Source organism: Macrotis lagotis, chromosome 2 (genome assembly GCF_037893015.1).
Source record: "Macrotis lagotis isolate mMagLag1 chromosome 2, bilby.v1.9.chrom.fasta, whole genome shotgun sequence".
NCBI lineage: Eukaryota > Metazoa > Chordata > Mammalia > Peramelemorphia > Peramelidae > Macrotis > Macrotis lagotis.
In genome coordinates, this window is record NC_133659.1 from 329,761,824 (window position 1) to 329,779,396 (window position 17,573).

At 43.2% G+C, this 17,573-nt stretch overlaps 1 protein-coding gene across 3 annotated transcripts in view; it reads left to right on the top strand.

The window, feature by feature from the left end:
- CYTH4 (cytohesin 4) overlaps positions 1 to 17,573 on the top strand; it is a 40,185-nt gene that overhangs the window by 9,248 nt on the left and 13,364 nt on the right. Inside the window, exons 2-8 of one of the 3 annotated variants that reach the window (XM_074226863.1) lie at positions 1,524 to 1,606; positions 3,234 to 3,298; positions 4,182 to 4,248; positions 6,499 to 6,617; positions 7,526 to 7,606; positions 9,482 to 9,594; positions 10,395 to 10,543. In XM_074226863.1, the coding sequence (XP_074082964.1) occupies positions 1,524 to 1,606; positions 3,234 to 3,298; positions 4,182 to 4,248; positions 6,499 to 6,617; positions 7,526 to 7,606; positions 9,482 to 9,594; positions 10,395 to 10,543 (677 nt within the window). Of the gene's footprint in view, positions 1 to 1,523; positions 1,607 to 3,233; positions 3,299 to 4,181; positions 4,249 to 6,498; positions 6,618 to 7,525; positions 7,607 to 8,905; positions 9,156 to 9,481; positions 9,595 to 10,394; positions 10,544 to 17,573 lie in introns of those variants that run through there. The other 2 variants (XM_074226864.1, XM_074226865.1) reach the window with 2 other exon arrangements.

The following is a 17,573-nucleotide window of genomic DNA, read 5'->3' on the forward strand; positions in this document are numbered from 1 at the left end:
TATTCTTTATTATTAGGAGAGGAACTGGGAATATGTCTGTGATTTTAATCATATGGTGAGAAACTTACCCTACCAAAGCAAGATGGCACCTTCTTTGAAATTCATAGCCTTTGAGAATTGTCAGAATTGAGAACTAAGAGGTTAAGTGACTTGCCTTGGGCCATACAATCAGCCTGTGTCAAAGACTTGAATTCAAGTCTTTCCATTTTTGAGGTTAGCTCTCTGTTCATTACATTAAGCTACCTCTCTGGCATTTCTAGTCATTATTCTTATCAGACTGGAGGTAAATGAGATTTTAATATTTCAAATGTTGCATGTCTTCTGTCTAATTGCTGTAGAACACCATTTGGTAGTTAGCTGTGTTCATTTGTTCTTAAGGTCAAAATAATTTCTCTGCCAGTGGCCAGCTCTCCAGTGATGAGCCCAGTTGAACTCAGTCAGGTGGATTCTTAGGAGACCAAAACAGAATCAAGAGAACTCATACTCAAGGCCTACCCTCCCTCAGAGCCTTATCCCTTTAGAAGGATCTGCCAGAATAGGCTTTGACAATAGCTTCTGAGAATCTTAAGGGAAGCACCTGAGAGGAACTTTACTTAGAGTCCAAGAAGATATTCCACTCTTCACAAAGGGTGCCACCCCACAACTATTGATAGGAAACAGGAGGCCCAAGCTAGGGGTGGAGGAATTCTCTGAAACACGGAACAATGGCAGAGAGTTGTAAACTGGGAGCAAAGACCTAAGGTCAAAATGCGATCTCAGATAATTCACTCCTCTCTGGATGTCAGTTTACCCATGTTTACTAAGACATGGACCTTTAAGGTCTTTAGGAACTCTAAAGATCCAAGATCTCTAGTATCAGACATTTTTCTAGCTCTTCAAATTTGCAAAATGGTTTATGGACATTAACTCATTTGGTCTTCACAAAAACCTCGGGAGGTATTATTCCCATTATATAGATGGGAAGACAATTGGAAAGAAGTCTAGTGACTTGCCCATGGTTGCACAGTCAGTAAGTATCAGAATTTAACACATCTTCCTGACTCCAAGTTGAGGAGTCTATCTAGATAAACATAATTTAAGTTCAAACCCAACCTCTGATTCTGTCTGTGTTACTGTGGGCGGGTCATTTCCCTTCCCTGGGTCTTGGTTTCCTCATCTGCAAAGTGAGGGATTAAAGTATTTGGCCTATGAAATTTCTTCCAGGCCTAGATCTATAATTCTATGATCCATCCATCCACTCAAGGCTGGATGAGTAAATATTTAACAAATATTTAAACTCTCCTATGTCATATTTAGATTAAATCTACATTATTATCATTTTTATCATTATCATTATCATTTTCTCTCCATCACTTTCTCAAATCTAGAGATGATCAAGGAAACAATACATCAAGCCCTGATTTGTGGGATTTGCCAATTTCTAGATAAATGCTTACACAGAAATTTCACAATCAGCTCTCTAGATCATGAGCCCTCTCTAGTTTCCCACTGCCTAAGACTCACCAGTATTTTTCCATTTTCAGACCCACCAGAACTGAGTAAGATTGAAGCTGAAGAGCTCCAGACAATACAGTGGCATCGGAAAGAGCTTCTGGAAGACATTCAGGTATGTGGGCCTGCCCCTACCCAGAGGCCAGCAGCTGGGTGGTGCCCAACCAGACGTGACCCATCGCCTCAGACAGAGGCTTTAATCAAGACTTCTAGCTTCATACCTTAGGAAAGAAAAATGCAGTTCATACTATCATAGAGGCAAATTTCAGCTCATTGTAAGTAAAAATCCTCCTATTAATTTGAGCTGTCTCCATATAATGGATTCCCTGGGTGGTAGTGAGCTCCCCATCAATGGAGGTTTTCAAGCAGAAGTTGGATGACTTTTTGATAGGGACGGTGCAAGTAGGCATTCCAGTTTAGGTGTGGATTGAGGTCTCTGAGGTCTTCTCCCATTCTTAGATCCAAGATAGCATAGAGTCAGCACATTGTGACTGAACCTGTTTCTCAGGGAGTAGCTGTATTTCTGAATGAGCCAGAACTATTCCTGGTCTCACTTTTTGAACCCATTGGGAGAAAGACTATTTGCCTTCTTTTCCAGTGCCTCTGAGAGTAACTTGGGAGCAGATCTCTTCTCTTGTGTCCCTAATTCAGGTCTCTTCTCAATGGGAGAGAATCTCCTTTGTCACTGAACTCCTCCTAAAAGTACAAGATTCAAACCTTTGATGGACTGATGATGAAAGGGTCTTGCTTGAGTTGGCGTTATCTCACGTTCTCGTGCTAGCCATTCTGACCTACATTTCCAACTCCACACCTTTGGTCAGGCTGTACCCCATGGCTGCAATGCACTTAGGGATGCTGCAGAGATGAAGACTAAAATAACCTGGAAACTCATTATCTGTTATCTCCTGGAAAACATTAATCAAGCCTATGAGTAAACATTTATTAAATGCTTACTGTAAACCAAACACAATATTAAGCTCTGAGGATTCCAATACAAAAGAAAAATGACCCACTTTCAAGGAGTTTATATTTTAAGGGGGAGGGGAAGATAGAGACCGCGAAGACATAGAACAATATGCTGAATATATTAAATGAATACAATATCACATCGGAGAAGGCAGGAACAACTGGGGAGTTTATCACCGATTTATTGTTGTTTCACTATCAAATAAATGGTGGTAGAACTGAGGTTTTTTTTGGGGGGGGTTACAAAGCAATGGGTGTTTTAGTGACTTGCCCAAGGTCACACAGCTAGGTAATGATTAAGTGTCTGAGACTGGATTTGAACTCAGGTCCTCCTAACTCCAGGGCTGGTGTTCCATCCACTGTGCCACTTAACTGCCCCTTGGAACTGAGTTTTAAAGGCAAAATTTTAAAAGGCAAAGGTGAAAAGAGATGGCACTCCAGGCAGGAGGGACAGCCTAAGCAAAGGCATGGAGATGGGAAATTAGGTATCATGTTCACAGTATGTCTATGGTCTATATGATCTATATATGGTATATTTCATATATATATGAGATATGGTCTATATAGCCCACTATGATTGGATCTAAGTTTGTGTGGAGTATAATCAAACTGAAGAAGCAGAAAGGGCAAAGCTCCACTGGAGCCTCTTGGGGACCCTGGGAGGGACTAATTAAATGTCAGGCTACCCTTTGATCCTCCCAGTTAGAGATATAGCTGTCTCTCTGACCACTGTCTGACTTCATTCTTTCCTCTTTGCCTCTGCCTTTCCCCTGCAGAAACTCAAGGAAGAAATCGCTGAAGTGTTTGCCCAGATCGAATGCTTCGAGAATGCAGAGGAGAGGTGAGGGAGGGAAGGTGGGGAGGATAGTGGAGAATTTTGAGGTTTGTGTGTTATAAAAATAGTCCACACATAGGTTAGGAGTTCAGTTGGTTTTTGTTTTCCTTGGGGAAAGGTAGTTTAGAGTAATGGACTGGTGACAGTGCAGAGGCTAAGAAGGTGGCTTCACCTTGCCATGAGGGCCAAGGGGGACCACAGACCCAGTGTTAGTACATACCAAAATTGGTATCCCAAGGTCCAGTTCAGACCAACAGAGAATCTTAATCCAGGATCCAGGAAGGAAGCATACCCAGCAGGAGAAAATGCTCAATTGTCTGTCCAGAAGGAAGAAGGAAGGAAGGAAGGGAGGAAGGAAGGGAGGGAGGGAGGAGGGAGGGAGGGAGGGAGGAAGGAAGGAAGGAAGGAAGGAAGGAAGGAGGAAGGGAAGGGGAGGAAGGAAGGGAGGGAGGGAAGGAGGGAGGAAGGAAGGAAGGAGAGAGGGAGGGAGGAGAGAGGGAGGGAGAGAAGGAAGGAAGGAAGGAAGGAAGGAAGGAGAGAGGGAGGGAGGAGAGAGGGAGGGAGGAAGGAAGGAAGGAAGGAAGGAAGGAAGGAAGGAAGGAAGGAAGGAAGGAAGGAAGGAAGGAAGGAAGGAAGGAAGGAAGGGAGGAAGGAAGAAGGAAGGGAAGGAAGGAAGGAAGGAAGGAAGGAAGGAAGGAAGGAAGGAAGGAAGGAAGGAAGGAAGGAAGGAAAGAAGGAAGGAAGGAAGGAAAAGTTGACATCTTTAGAGGAAAAATCCGATTAAGACAGAGAGGGTATCCTCACAGGCAAAGGTCCAGAGGGGGATTCTACAAAGAGAAGGATACCTAGCATGGGCTGGGAGACTGACAGTTCCCTGCTTTGCTTCCAGTCGCCAGGCCCAGAAGGAGAAAGAACTATTCATCGGCAAGAAGAAATTCAACATGGACCCCAACAAGGTAAGCATTAAAGAGGATGAGTTGAGGGCTACCTAGAAGGAGGGTTCTTGGAGCCTGAGAGAATTCAGACTCCACCATCTAGAGGCCCATTGGAGTTTCTATACTGGGTAGATATAGAAGGTAGTTTTGAAAAGCATCCAACAATAGATTAGGTAAATTCTCAGAAAGAAAGGTCAAAAGCAATAAATTTGGGGGGGGGGTCTGTTTTGGGGGGGGGGAAATGGGGTTGTCCTTTGATTTTGTCAGCATGGGACAAGTGGGGAAATTCCCTCTACTGATAGAGATCTTGGGATAGCTAGTACAGAAATGGATAGTTTCTGCTGGGATTGGAGTCAGCAAGAATTGAGTTCAAATCTATCCTCAGCTGTGGGGCCCTGAGAAAGTCACTTAATCTCTTTTTGCCTCAATTTTCTCATCTATCAGATGGTGATAATAATAGCATCAGCCTCCCAGGGTGACTGTAAGGATCAAATGAGCTCCTTGTGAACTGTCTAGCAAAATCTCTGGCACATATTAAGCCCTATGTAAATCAGTTGTGATTTTTAGACATGGAGAATTCCCTGGGGCAGCCAAAATTAGCTTCCTATCCATAATTCCTCAGTTGCTCAAAATGATAATAGCAATAACAATAACAATTTTTCTATTCCTTCACCAAAGTCCTCTCTTGATGGCCTCATCACGGGAGGGCTCCTGAGGGGTAGGAGAGACAACAAAGAGAGGCAGGAGATGGACTCCATGTCTGAGTAATAAAGTCAAGGTTGGCACAGCTTTTCCCCGATGTTGGCCCCAGTGGGGGCAGGAGACGACTCCCCGAACCATCCACTAAGATCCTAGAAGGTTGCGATCTGTACCTCATTGATGATTTACCCAATAATTGGCGTAAGAAAGACATTAAACATTCCTCTGGAACTTTCTAAAGCTTCCAGTAGTCTATCCTCAGAGTAGCCCTATGAAATAGAAAGGGGAAGGCTTATTATCTCCATTTCACAGCTTACAAAAATTCTAAATTCAGGGCCGAAAGGGACTTTAGAAGTCATCTAATCTAATTGAGACCCAGAGAGGTGACATGCCTAAGGTTACATAGGTAGTAAATCTAACCTTCTGAATTCTAGTCTAGAAAGGACCTTAGAAGTCATCTAGTCAAACCTCCCCATTTGATGGTGGGGAAACTGAGGCCCAGAGAGATGAAATAACTTGCCCAAGACCCAAAGGGCACCTATGGTGCAGGTGCTCTTGCTCTCACTCTCTCTCTCTCTCTCTCTCTCTCTCTCTCTCTCTCTCTCTCACACACACACACACACACACACACACACACACACACACACATACACACCACCCACATACACCCGCACACCCTAATGGAAAGATACCTCCTTTCCTCTTGGGCTGTCACTACCCTCTCTCTGGCCTCGCTTCCCCTGGCCCTGACAGGCAAGTCAGGAAAGAAGAAGAGCCCACAACCCACATCTGTCAAGTCTGAAGGCGGCCAACACAGCAGCATTAGAATACTGAAAATCTCCGCCCTTTCTATAGATTTTGTGGTTTCTCTGTCCCCCTGCCTCAAGGTCGCCAGGTGCTAGCCAGCCTTCTCTGCATTCCTAGTTTTGGCAAGCGTAGGTTTGGCATTCTCATCATGTGGCCAGCCCATAGTAGCTGTGCTCTCTGTAATAGCATGGGGTGTAGGGTGTGTTGAAGGAGCACACAGAACAGGCACTTGATAAAACATCGTTGAGCCATTCCTAGGTAACTCTACCTCTCCCTGTATTTTCACCAATAACTGACAAATAATAGCTCTCATGTCTTACCAACTACTGCAACTATATGGTACAATGATCATTATTCCCATTTTTACAGAAGAGGAAACTGAGTCACAGAAAAGTGAATCGACTTGTTCCAACTAGGTCAGCAACTACTAAACTTCAAGAATTGGGATTTAAAATAACTTCCAATGTGAAACTAACTTTTCTTCCTGAAACCAAAGCAACTCTGCTGGACATTCTCTGCTAGATGCTAGAATTTCAAAGAGGAAAAATGCCAGAGTTTACCTTCAGGAAGCTTGTACTCTAGTAAAAAAAAAAGTATTATTTTCCTTTTCAGGCTGAGAGCTTTGCAAAAATGAGGATGGCATCTTCTGCATATATCATCCCCTCAGTAGCTCTCTGGTACAGTTCCTGGTTCATGTCAGGAGTTGTTGGACAGCTGGATGGTCACTACTCCCTCCTCACTGTGTCTTCTCTTTGCCACTCCTAGGGGATTCAGTATCTTACTGAACACAAGCTTCTCTCCCCCAATATAGAAGAAATTGCCCAATTCCTATATAAGGGGGAAGGACTCAACAAGACAGCCATCGGAGACTACCTGGGGGACAGGTAAGCACACCCCTTTTCTCCACTGGCCATCCCCTAGTCCAAATGGGAAAAGCAACGGCCAAACCTACTTGTAACCTTCAGTAATTGTATAACCCTTTAAAACTATAGCCATTTAAACCATTTAAACTTCCCATGTTCTCCAGTCCTCCAAGGGAGAGATTTATTTCATAGATAGAAAGACTGAGAGTAGAGAGCAGTGACTTGGTCAAGATCACATGGAAAATCTCTGGTGATATCAAGGACACACTGGGTTCTTTTTATTATTATTATTTTATATTTTGGCCTCTTGGCCCTGATTGGAAACTTTTGAAGGTCCAAGGAAAGATGAATTCCAAGGTATAATGAACTTCCTCTGGAAGTAGTGATTTCCTTGTACCTTGCATTCTTCCAGGAAAGGAAGTGACCATGTGCTTCTTTCATTCATTATTCATCATTCATTCATTCATTCATTCAGGAAACATTAGTGAGCCCTTATCTTATGCTTAGTATTATACTGAAGATGGTGCTGAGGATGCAAAGCCAAAATGGTAAAGCCTCTGTCTGTCTTAGAGAAACTCACATCCTCTTGGAATATACATAATGGAATCACATTTGGAGCCAGAAGGAAAGTCACCAATATCAAATCTCTTATTTTATAGATGGAAAAACAGGCAAAGGGAGGTTAAGTGACTTATTTAAGTTCACACAGTTAACGTGTCTAAATCAGAATTTGAATTCCCTGCCTCTAAATCCAGTACATTAGTCACTATTCCACTTCTGTTCAATTTAATTGACCAAACATTTAAGGATCTACTATCTACAGAAAATTCTAGAAAGATTCCAAGATGAAGACTCATGATAAATTGACAGAAGAATGAATAATGAGAGCAGAATCTGATCCCTCCTTTCTTTCTCCACCCTTTCCCTAGGAATCCATTCAACCTCAAAATCCTGCAAGCCTTTGTGGACTTACATGAGTTTGCCAACCTCCATCTAGTACAGGCATTGAGGTGAGTGAGGACTGATGATGGGAGTGAGTGCAAAATGGCAAGAATTAAGGAATGAATGAATGAATGAATAAATGAAAAACATCGATGCATTGTTTACATTAAGCACTGGAGATCTAGATCTAAGCAGCAAACCATTTCTACCCTCAAGGGGACTGCATTCTAATAGGGAAAGACCACCCATATTGGGGACTGGTGGTCAGAGCTTTGTGTTTTGGACAGGAAAGTGAGAGAGAAAATAGTTATTAACGATATAGGACAATTTAGAGAACCAGAGCTCCCTGTGCAATCCAGAGGGATCACAAAGAATGGTCTTTCAAAGGAAAAACAACAGGGATCCAACCATCACTGGCAAAGAAGGCAAGGTCATGGAGTTCCCTCCACCCTCCACACCTTAGAGGAAGACTCAAGAGAGAAGAAATAAAGCTTCATCAATCTAGAGCTGAAAGGGACTTCAGAGGCCATCTAGTTCAGCTGCCTTCATTTTACACATGAGGAAACTGAGGCTGAAAGGTCAAATGACTTACAAAGATCATACACCCAGTGTTAGAAACTAGAGCTTCCGAATCCAGACTCTTTCCGCTGCCTCTCTGCTCTGAATAGACTTTGTTCAGGAGAGAAAATTTCTACTTTTAGAATAATAATAAATTATTAATAATGACAAAACTTCTGCTTTTCGCCATAATAATAATTATTATAAATTAATAATAATAACAACAATAATACCGTTTGCTCGTACATTTTTCTTTATTCAGAAATAAAATTTATAATTTTTGACAATAATTACAATAGCACATATGTCCACATAATAAGTCCACATCCACCCTTTGTATCATCCCCTTGTCTGGATTCTTTGGGGCCATGACTAGAAAGGCTAATTATCCCTTATCTACCCCCCCAAAAAATATATATATATACAAACAATTGGTGAGGTAGCTGTATGACCCTAGGCAAGTCATTTCCTTCCTCTGAAAAAAAGAGAAAAAGAATAGCTGCGCTATCTGTCTTAAAGGGTTGTTTGGGAAAAAATGCTCTGAAAAATTAGAGCATTATAAAAATGAGAGCCAACGTTCTTTAGGTTGGCTTTATTCAGGAGACAATATTTACACTTATTGACACTGATAATAACTCATATATAATTCTTATATTACATATAATACATATGTTTTATATTATATATAATTATATATAATCCATATAATAACTCATACATAATTTTTATATTACATGTAATATATTGCTTTAATGTTTGCAAAGCATTGTGGAAACATTGCCGTAATTTATTATCTCAACAACTTTTGGATGGAAGTGCTATGATTTGCTGCTTATTTTTATATACTTGTTTTGTAAAAGAGGAAACTGAGGTAGATAGAAGATAAGTGATTTGCCCAGGGTTACACAGCAAGTAAATGTCTGAGGTTGGATTTGAACTCAGTTCTTCCTGACTCCAGGTCCAGTGCTTTGTTGACCTCTGGAACTACTTAACTGTGTGGGTGATGCATTCTTAGGGCTGGAGGAATTCAGAAGAAGGAAAGAACCATTGGGAGCTAGGGTAAGTTAGGAAAGAGTTGAAATCATAAATGAGAGTTGGGAGAGCCTTTAGAATAGAGCTGGGAGAGAAATCTTAGGACAGGGAAAGTCAGAACATCAGAGGTGGAAGGAACTTTAGAAATCCCTAAGTCCAAGCTTCCCATTTCACAGAAAAGGAAACTGAGGCTGAACTGAGCCTATGGAGGAGATGGATTTTAAGGTTAGCCTTGAAGACCAAGGGAGAGGGGGCAGAGGTTTCAGAGGTTCTTCTAAATGAGAAGCTCCTTTGGGTTAGAAATTCAGTCTCCCTGGGAACTCCCAGCCCCTGATCCTTTCTGTTTCTATTAGACAATTTTTGTGGAGCTTCAGGCTTCCTGGGGAGGCCCAGAAGATAGATCGAATGATGGAGGCCTTTGCGGCACGGTATTGTCTCTGCAATCCGGGAGTCTTTCAGTCTACAGGTAAAAGAATTTTGTCCTTTATTGGGTATGGGGGTTGGGGGTGGGGGGACCGATGCAATCACCAGTCTGAAGTGTGGTGGTGGATAGAGTGCTGCACATGGAGACAAGAAGCCATGGGTTCAAATTCAGTCTCAGATACTTACTACCTAGTGAACCTAAGCAAATCACTTAACTTTTGTTTGCCTCAGTGTCCTCATCTGTAAAACAGGGATAATAACCACTCTATGACTGTTGGGAGGATCTAATGAAATAATTATTATAATACTTAGAGCATGTCTGACACATAAATGTTAGTTATTTTTATTAAATGAGTTATTATTTTAAGAGGTTTGAGAACCTGAAAATACTATATAACGCTAGCTGTTGTTAATACATCATCATGATCATCATCATCATCATTATTGTCATTTATTCTACATTGGCTTCCCAGTGTGGAAATTCTCTCTATTTGTCATGAGACTCAGAGGAGATCATTCACATAAAATGCCTGGCCAACCTAAAGAATGCTGGCTATTACTTTTACAAAGCTCCAATTTTTCAAAGCATTTCCCCCCAAACAACCCTTCAAGATATAGACAGTGCCGCTATTCTTTTTCTCTTTTTTCAGAGGAAGGAAATGACTTGTCTGGGGTCATACAGCTACCTCACCAATTGTATATGTAGGGATACATAAGGGATAATTAGCTTTTCTAGTCACGGCCCCAAAGAATCTAGACCAGGGAATGATATAAAGGGTAGATGTGGAACCCTCCCCACTCCCTGGCTAGTGACCCTTTTTCTCTCCCATCCCACATGCTCAGACACTTGCTATGTCCTGTCCTTCTCCGTCATCATGCTCAACACCAGTTTGCACAACCCTAATGTCCGGGACAAACCCCCCTTCGAACGATTTGTATCCATGAACAGAGGGATCAACAATGGTGGCGATCTGCCAGAAGAACTCTTGAAGGTACTGGCTGCCCCCCTCCCCCAGCTTTATGCTTTCTGGGGTCATTGAGGCATCTCTGCTGTCCAACTCAAATGCCCATCGACATAGAGAACCACAAGTTAATATTCGCTTCGTTACATGATATTTATTATTAATTTTGTTAGTCATTTCCTGATTGCATTTTAGTATGATGCTATATGGAGGGGGGTTGGGGCCCACCTCTGCCCATAAACAAGGGGAGCAAGAAGCCTAGGTTTGAGGGCCTTACTCTAATAATTTCAGCCTCTATGATCTTGGCTTCAGAAAGAATTGGATAGTCACTGAAATCATTGATCTGTTTTCCAAAGGCAAACCAGTATGCACCCCTTGCATTCACTTCTGGACTAATATAACAATTCAGATTTGTATTATGCTTTAAAGTTTCCTAATGCTTTCTGATCTATTGTCAGAGCTTGGAGGAACCTTAGAACATGAAATGTCAGTATTGAGCGGAGCTTTAGAGCTAGAATGGGACCTTGGAACAGAGAATGTCAGAGCTGGGAGGGACCTTGGATCAAGGAATGTCAGAGCTGGGAGGACTCTTAGAAAACGGAATGTCAGTTAGGAGAGACCTTAGGACAGGGAATGTTTGGCTCTAATAGGCTCTGGGAGGCAACTCGGTTCCAGAGAGTTCACTGGGTTTGAAGTCAGCAGGCCTAAGCTGGATTGTGTCCTCTACTACACTACGATGTGACCTTAGGAAAGCCTCTTTGGGCCTCTGTTCCACATCTATAAAATGAAAGAATTGAGCAGAGCATTCTTAAACCCACCCTTCTCTAAATCTAAGACCACTGGCCTCCTGACTTCAAGCAGGACCAAATACTCTGTCTTCCCACTGTACCTGATTTCACATGGGTTGGGTTGACCACTTGCTGTGGACTTTATAAAGGACAATCCACACAAGGTTAATGGATCCCGTGCCTCCATCTGGCAATGGGATGCCCAGAATCCCCAGGGTGGAGCTAAAAGGAACCTCCCCAAGAATAGAATCCAACCCTCTTCTTTTACAGAAAAGGAAACTAAGACCTAGAGAAGAAAATAATTTGCTCAAGGTCAAAGATGTACAATTTAAGGGCCAGATCCTCTGACCACTGCTGCAGAACTCTTTTCTCAGCACTACCCTGTCTCCCCACATGGATAGAGTGCTAAACCTGGAGTCAGGAAGACCTGAGCTCAAATCCAACTTCAGACACTTAGTAACTGTGTGACCTTGGGCAAGTTATTTCATCCAGTTTGCCTCAGTTTCCTCATCTATGAAATGAGCTGGAGAAGAAATGGAAACATTTACTAGTTGGATGACACTGAGCAAGTCATTTTACTCTATTTAACCTCAGTTTCCTCATCCGTAAAATGAGCTGGAGAAGGAAATCGAAAACCACTCCAGTATCTTTAACAAGAAAACCCTAAATGGGGTCACAAAGAGCCAAACACCACTGAAAATGATTGAAAAACGAGAACAGCCAGGTTGCCTACCCATAGATTTACCCATCCTGAGTTACCTCACCTTCCAAATAGGGTTATTAATCCCTACACAATTTGCCTTGAGGCATCACAGAAAAGAAAGTGCTTTGTCATCTGGAGAGACCCCCCAAAAGATAGGACTGTGAGCCTTTTTCTGCTCACAGCAGCATTCATCCCCAAAGGCCTTACTCAGCCTCTGCTTACTGGCTTTCCCCAGAATCATGCCTTCTGTAAATAATAAATAGCTGCTGCATTATTAGAGAATCTTCAGTGCTTTTTCATGTCTGTTGTCTTCATGGAGATTCAAGAGGGTCCCCTAGTGAAAAAGGACAGGAAGTAACATTCCCATTTTATGGATGAGTCAATCACTCTAGCAACAAACATTTGTAAAACACCTACTAGGTACCAGTCACTGTGGAGACAAAGAAGGAAACAATATTTACCTCCATCAAGAAGCTTAAAATACTTTCTATCAGAATCAGGATTTTTAAAAGTATCTCCCCCCTTCACCAGGCAGCTAGGTTGCACAGTTGATAGAACCCTGGTCTTGGAGTCGAGGGGACTAGAGTTCAAATGCAGCCCTCAGACACTTGACTGACTGTGCGTCTCTGGGAAAGTCATTGAACCCTGATTGGCTTGCATCCAGGGCCATCCCTACTATCCTGGTCCATATCTGACTGCTGGGCCCAGATGACTCTGGAGAAGCTCTGGAGGAGACAGTGAGGCTGGTGACTTAGCAGAGCCGCCCCTTCACTCCAATCCAATTTAAGTGCTTGTCAAGAGGTCATCTCTCTGCTGACAAAGTCTTCGGTGAGAAGGAAGGACAAACATCATCACCTTCCTCACCCCACCCCCACAATTGTGTAAGTGAGAAAAGGGAGGTCCAGAAAAGGAAAGAGCACACAGATAGGCAATGGAAGAACTCAGAATACCTCACCCCAACGCCTCCAGTACCGGGGAACACACCTAGGGAGGCTCAGCAAATAACTTGGCCAAGGTCACACAGCCAGCAGTCCCTCAGCCAGGGCTCGAACCTGAATCCTCAGCCTCCCAGGCCATTTTACTGACGAGGAAATGACAACAATTCCAATTGCTGCAATGCAAGGTCTGCCAAGGGCTTGACATCCGAGAGCTTTCCCTGAGGCTTACAAAAACCCCTCTGGGACCTAAGGCAACTCCCTCTCTCCCCATTGTACAGATGAGCAAACAGATGCTTAGATAAAGGGACTCACAACTAGCCAGTGGTTCAGTTGAGGTTCATGACCAGGGCTGACTGTACTTCCCCAGACCAGGCTCCTTCCCTCTTACCAGACTAACCTCTTTTTGCTGCCTTTTCTAATTATGTGCTTCTGATTTTACCATCTTTACTGCCAGGGTAATGGAGTCTTAAATCTCTGCATCTCTGGCCTGTATCTGTGTCTGATTTGTATCTATGTCTCTATCTGTATCTGTATCTGTGCCTATATCTGGTCTGTATTTGTACCTGTATCTCTGTCCACATCTGGACTTATCTGATCTGTATTTCCTGTGTCCTAGAGGGGGGACGTGTCTGTCTGTATGTGTGTGTGTGTGTGTGTGTGTGTGTGTGTGTGTGTGAGAGAGAGAGAGAGAGAGAGAGAGAGAGAGAGAGAGAGAGAGAAAGAGACAGAGAGAGAGAGAAAGAGAGAAAGAGACAGAGAGACAGAGAGACAGAGAGAGACAGAGAGAGAGAGAGACAGAGAGAGAGAGAGAGAGACAGAGAGAGAGAGACAGAGAGAGAGAGAGACAGAGAGAGAGAGAGACAGAGAGAGAGAGATGGTTTGGTCTTAATTCTATTTGGATACAACTCCAACTTCCTAAGAGGAAGAAAAAATCTGTGGATTTGAGGAGAGAAAGGGGCCTGAGGATCAGTAGGGGGCAGATCTGGGAAGGAGTACACAATTTCTTTGGGTTCTTTAAGCCTGGATCAGGACTGCATTCCTTAGACCCCTTCTCACTTCCCACCAATTGCAGCTTGGCACCATAGGGTTGAACTAGAAGAAAAATAGGTGGAGGTTTCCAGAAGACAGATTTCAACTTAGCAAAAGAAATAGCTTTTAACTCCGAGCTATGCAACAGTAGAATGAGCTGCCAGGAGAAGCAGAGAGATGATCTTCCCCAGAGGTCTCTGAGCTAAGCCTGGATGGTCATTTTTCAGAACACCAGAGATATGATTCTTGTTCAGGTGCAGGTTGGACTTAATAGGCTGTGAAGTCTATATGCCTGAGATTCCAGGGCTCCAGATAGCAAATTTAACCTAGCTTAAGTTAATTTACTTAAGGCCACCAAAAAGGACCTACTCTATGGATAACTTGTACACCACCTATGTATATAACCTTCAATAGCTTACCATCTCAGGGAGGGGGGAGGGTAGTGAAAGAGATAGAATTTGGAATTCAACATTTTTTAAAATATTTAAAAATTGTTTTAACATGTATTGGGGGAAAATAAAATATATTAAATGGAAGAAAAGATGATTACTTTAGAACTGAGAGAACTGCCAATCTAGCCCCCCTGCTTCCCCTCCTTTTACAGATGAAGAAATTGAGATCAGCAGAAATCAAATGACTTGGCTAAGGTCACACAGTGGTAGAACTGATCTTCAAAGGTCCTGTGATTCCAAATTGAGCCTCACTAGCCCTTTCCATTGCTCAAACTTCTTCCAACCTTCTTCTGCCCTATCCTCACCAGGCCTCTCCCCACTACTAATACAAAGGAATTCCAGTTTCAGTCATCTGGAAATAAGTCAGTAAACTTCTTTTATTTTATTTTTATTTTTTTTTAGGTTTTTGCAAGGCAAATGGGGTTAAGTGGCTTGCCCAAGGCCACACAGCTAGGTCATTATTAAGTGTCTGAGGCCAGATTTGAACCCAGATATTCCTGACTCCAGGGCCGGTGCTTTATCCACTGAACCACCTAGCCACCCCAGTGAACTTCTTTTAAAAACAATATTTTAATGTCTACTTCCATATAAATGGCTTCCCTTATAATTTTGTGTATTTTTATGCTTTTAATAACATGATTCTGGGATGTTACATATGATTCACCAACCCATCAAAGGGGAGCTCAACTCAAAAAAAGGTTCTGATCCCTGGGGTTTAAAATGATGTCCAAGATGGTAAAGGAAGTGCAGAAGAGATTCCAGGCAATTCAGTTAGAGTAACTGGAGGGTGTTTAGCCTATAGAACCAAAAGTTTAGGAAGGGACCTGATAAACACCTCCAATTATTTAATAGGATGTCCCATCCCACATTAAAGGGATTGGATCTATTCTGCACAGTCCCAGATGAGAGCAAAGAAGAAGGCAGGGGACACTTCAGAGACATGAATTTGGGCTTGTTTATAAGGAAAACTTCCTTGCAATCAGAAGTATCCCAAAGTAGAATGAGCTATTGGGAGGTAGTGAACTTTCTGTCACTAACAGTATGAGCAGAAGCTGTACTTCTATTTATGTGGGAAGAGGATTGATTATTTCTGATTATTTCAGACCTGGGAGAAGCCAGATAAATCGAAGCCATAGGTTCTAGAATTCTGTGGCAGCAGGAAGAGGTGTGGATGACTGCCCAAGAGTGGGGGGGGGGGGGACGGACTGAAAGAACTGAGAAGCAAAGCTCTCCTGCATAATCCTTCCAATAGACTTAATTAGCTTGAGTAATTACAGTAACTAGTATCGTTCCTTTTGTCCCTGTCCTCCTTAGCCCACGATGCCCCAGAAAGGATTAGATGATATTCTGGTTTTCAGGATCCCTGTGGGGAAAGTAGTTGAAGGTTCCAGGCTTGAAGTCAGGAAATTTGGACGATGGCCTCTGCCCCCAATCATTATAAGTGAACTCTGCATTGTCAGCCCTTTCTGAGCCATGGCTTCTCTGCCTGGCCAGCACCAGTTATTGAGAAGATCCAGTGAGACGGTGCATAGGAAATTGTTAGTAAAGGGAAAGGGAATGGATCGTGTCCATGTTGTCACTGCAGTTGTGACCTTTTGTGTTAGGGAAAAAAGGGACGCAACTTAGAGAATTCTGAGATTTTGAATTAGAAGGGAGCTTAGAACAGGGGATGTCAAAGCCGGAAGGGCCCTTAGATCAGGGAATGTCAGAGCTCAGAGAGGACTTAGAACAGAGGATATCAGAACTAGGAGGGGGTTTGGAACAGGGAATGTTAAAGATGGCAAGGGGACTTAGAGCAGGGTATATCAGAGCTGGGAGGGGGCTTAGAACAGGAGATGTCAGAGCTGGGAGGGGGCTTAGAATAGGGGATGTCACAACTCAAGGACTTCTGGAAGCTATCTAAATTATTTCTTCTAAGTTTATAGATAGAGCAATGGATGGCCCAAGAGGGGAAGGGCCAGTTGGTGGTGGTACCAAACCTAGAACCCAGGTCTCCAGACTCCATGGGCCACCTGAAGAAGCCTTGGACTCATAGTTCCTCTTCATCTTTCTTGACTTCTTCACTGGTGAATTTCCATTCTATGGACTCTTTTGCCTCCTACCTTTACTGATACCCCACCCACTTCCATCTCCATGGGGAACTGAAAGCAAGTTGGTCAAGAAACTCATTATGACTCTTCATCCTCCCCTTTTTCCTCCTCATGACCTTTCCACTACTTACAGGGGGCACCGGAAGAATTTGCATCTAGTTCTTAATATAAGAAAAAAAATTTTGTTCTTAAATAGAAAGGGAGATGGGGGGGGGATGAGAGGTCAGGGGAAGAACCAGAAGATTCCTGACATATCAATGTCTGTCCCCCATATTTCCCATCATAGAATCATTGAATTTCAGACCTATTGTAGAAAGCTCAGAAAATAGAATTTCAGAGATAGGAGGGGCCTTAGAACAGAGATGTCAGAGCTGGGAGGGACCTTAAATCAGGGGATTTCAGAATTGAGAGGGGCCTTAGAACAGGGGATGACAGAGCTATAAGGAACCAGTGCCTTCATGCAGCTTCTGAATCAAGAGTCAGAGAAGACCAACTAGCCCATGGTCTCCCACTAAATTTGCAGATATTCCCTGGTGCCCAGGTTCTGTCCTCCCAAGCCATAACTCTTTCTTACCAAAAAGTCTCTGCCCCTGCCCACCAGCTCCACCTGTGTCTATGTTCTGACTGAGAAGCTCACAGCCCAGAAGGCCAGTGGGTGGGCAACTGGGGCAGGTGAGCTGGGAGGCAGAAGGTTTTTTTGGTGGGGGAGAGATAGGAGGTTGCTTGTGGGATGCAGGAAATTGGAGGCTCAGGTAGGTGGCTTTTGTTGTTCAAGGGAAAGCATGATAAACCGATCACAGAAGCATTGGTGTATTCCCGTGGCTTTCTGGAAAAACCCCTGCAAGCCTGAGGGTTAGGTACCTTTCAAATATTTATGTAACATTAGAGATACTGAGCAGGCTTTCCCCAGGCCGAGCCATGGACAAACAGGCAGCCAGTCACCTGGGCATGGATGGCCCCACTTGTTTCTGGGAGGGCAGCTTCCAGCTAGCTAGTCGGGGAGGAAGGGGGGGGGGGGGTTGAGAGAAGGTCAGAAATCCTGCAAACAGAAGCCAGATTT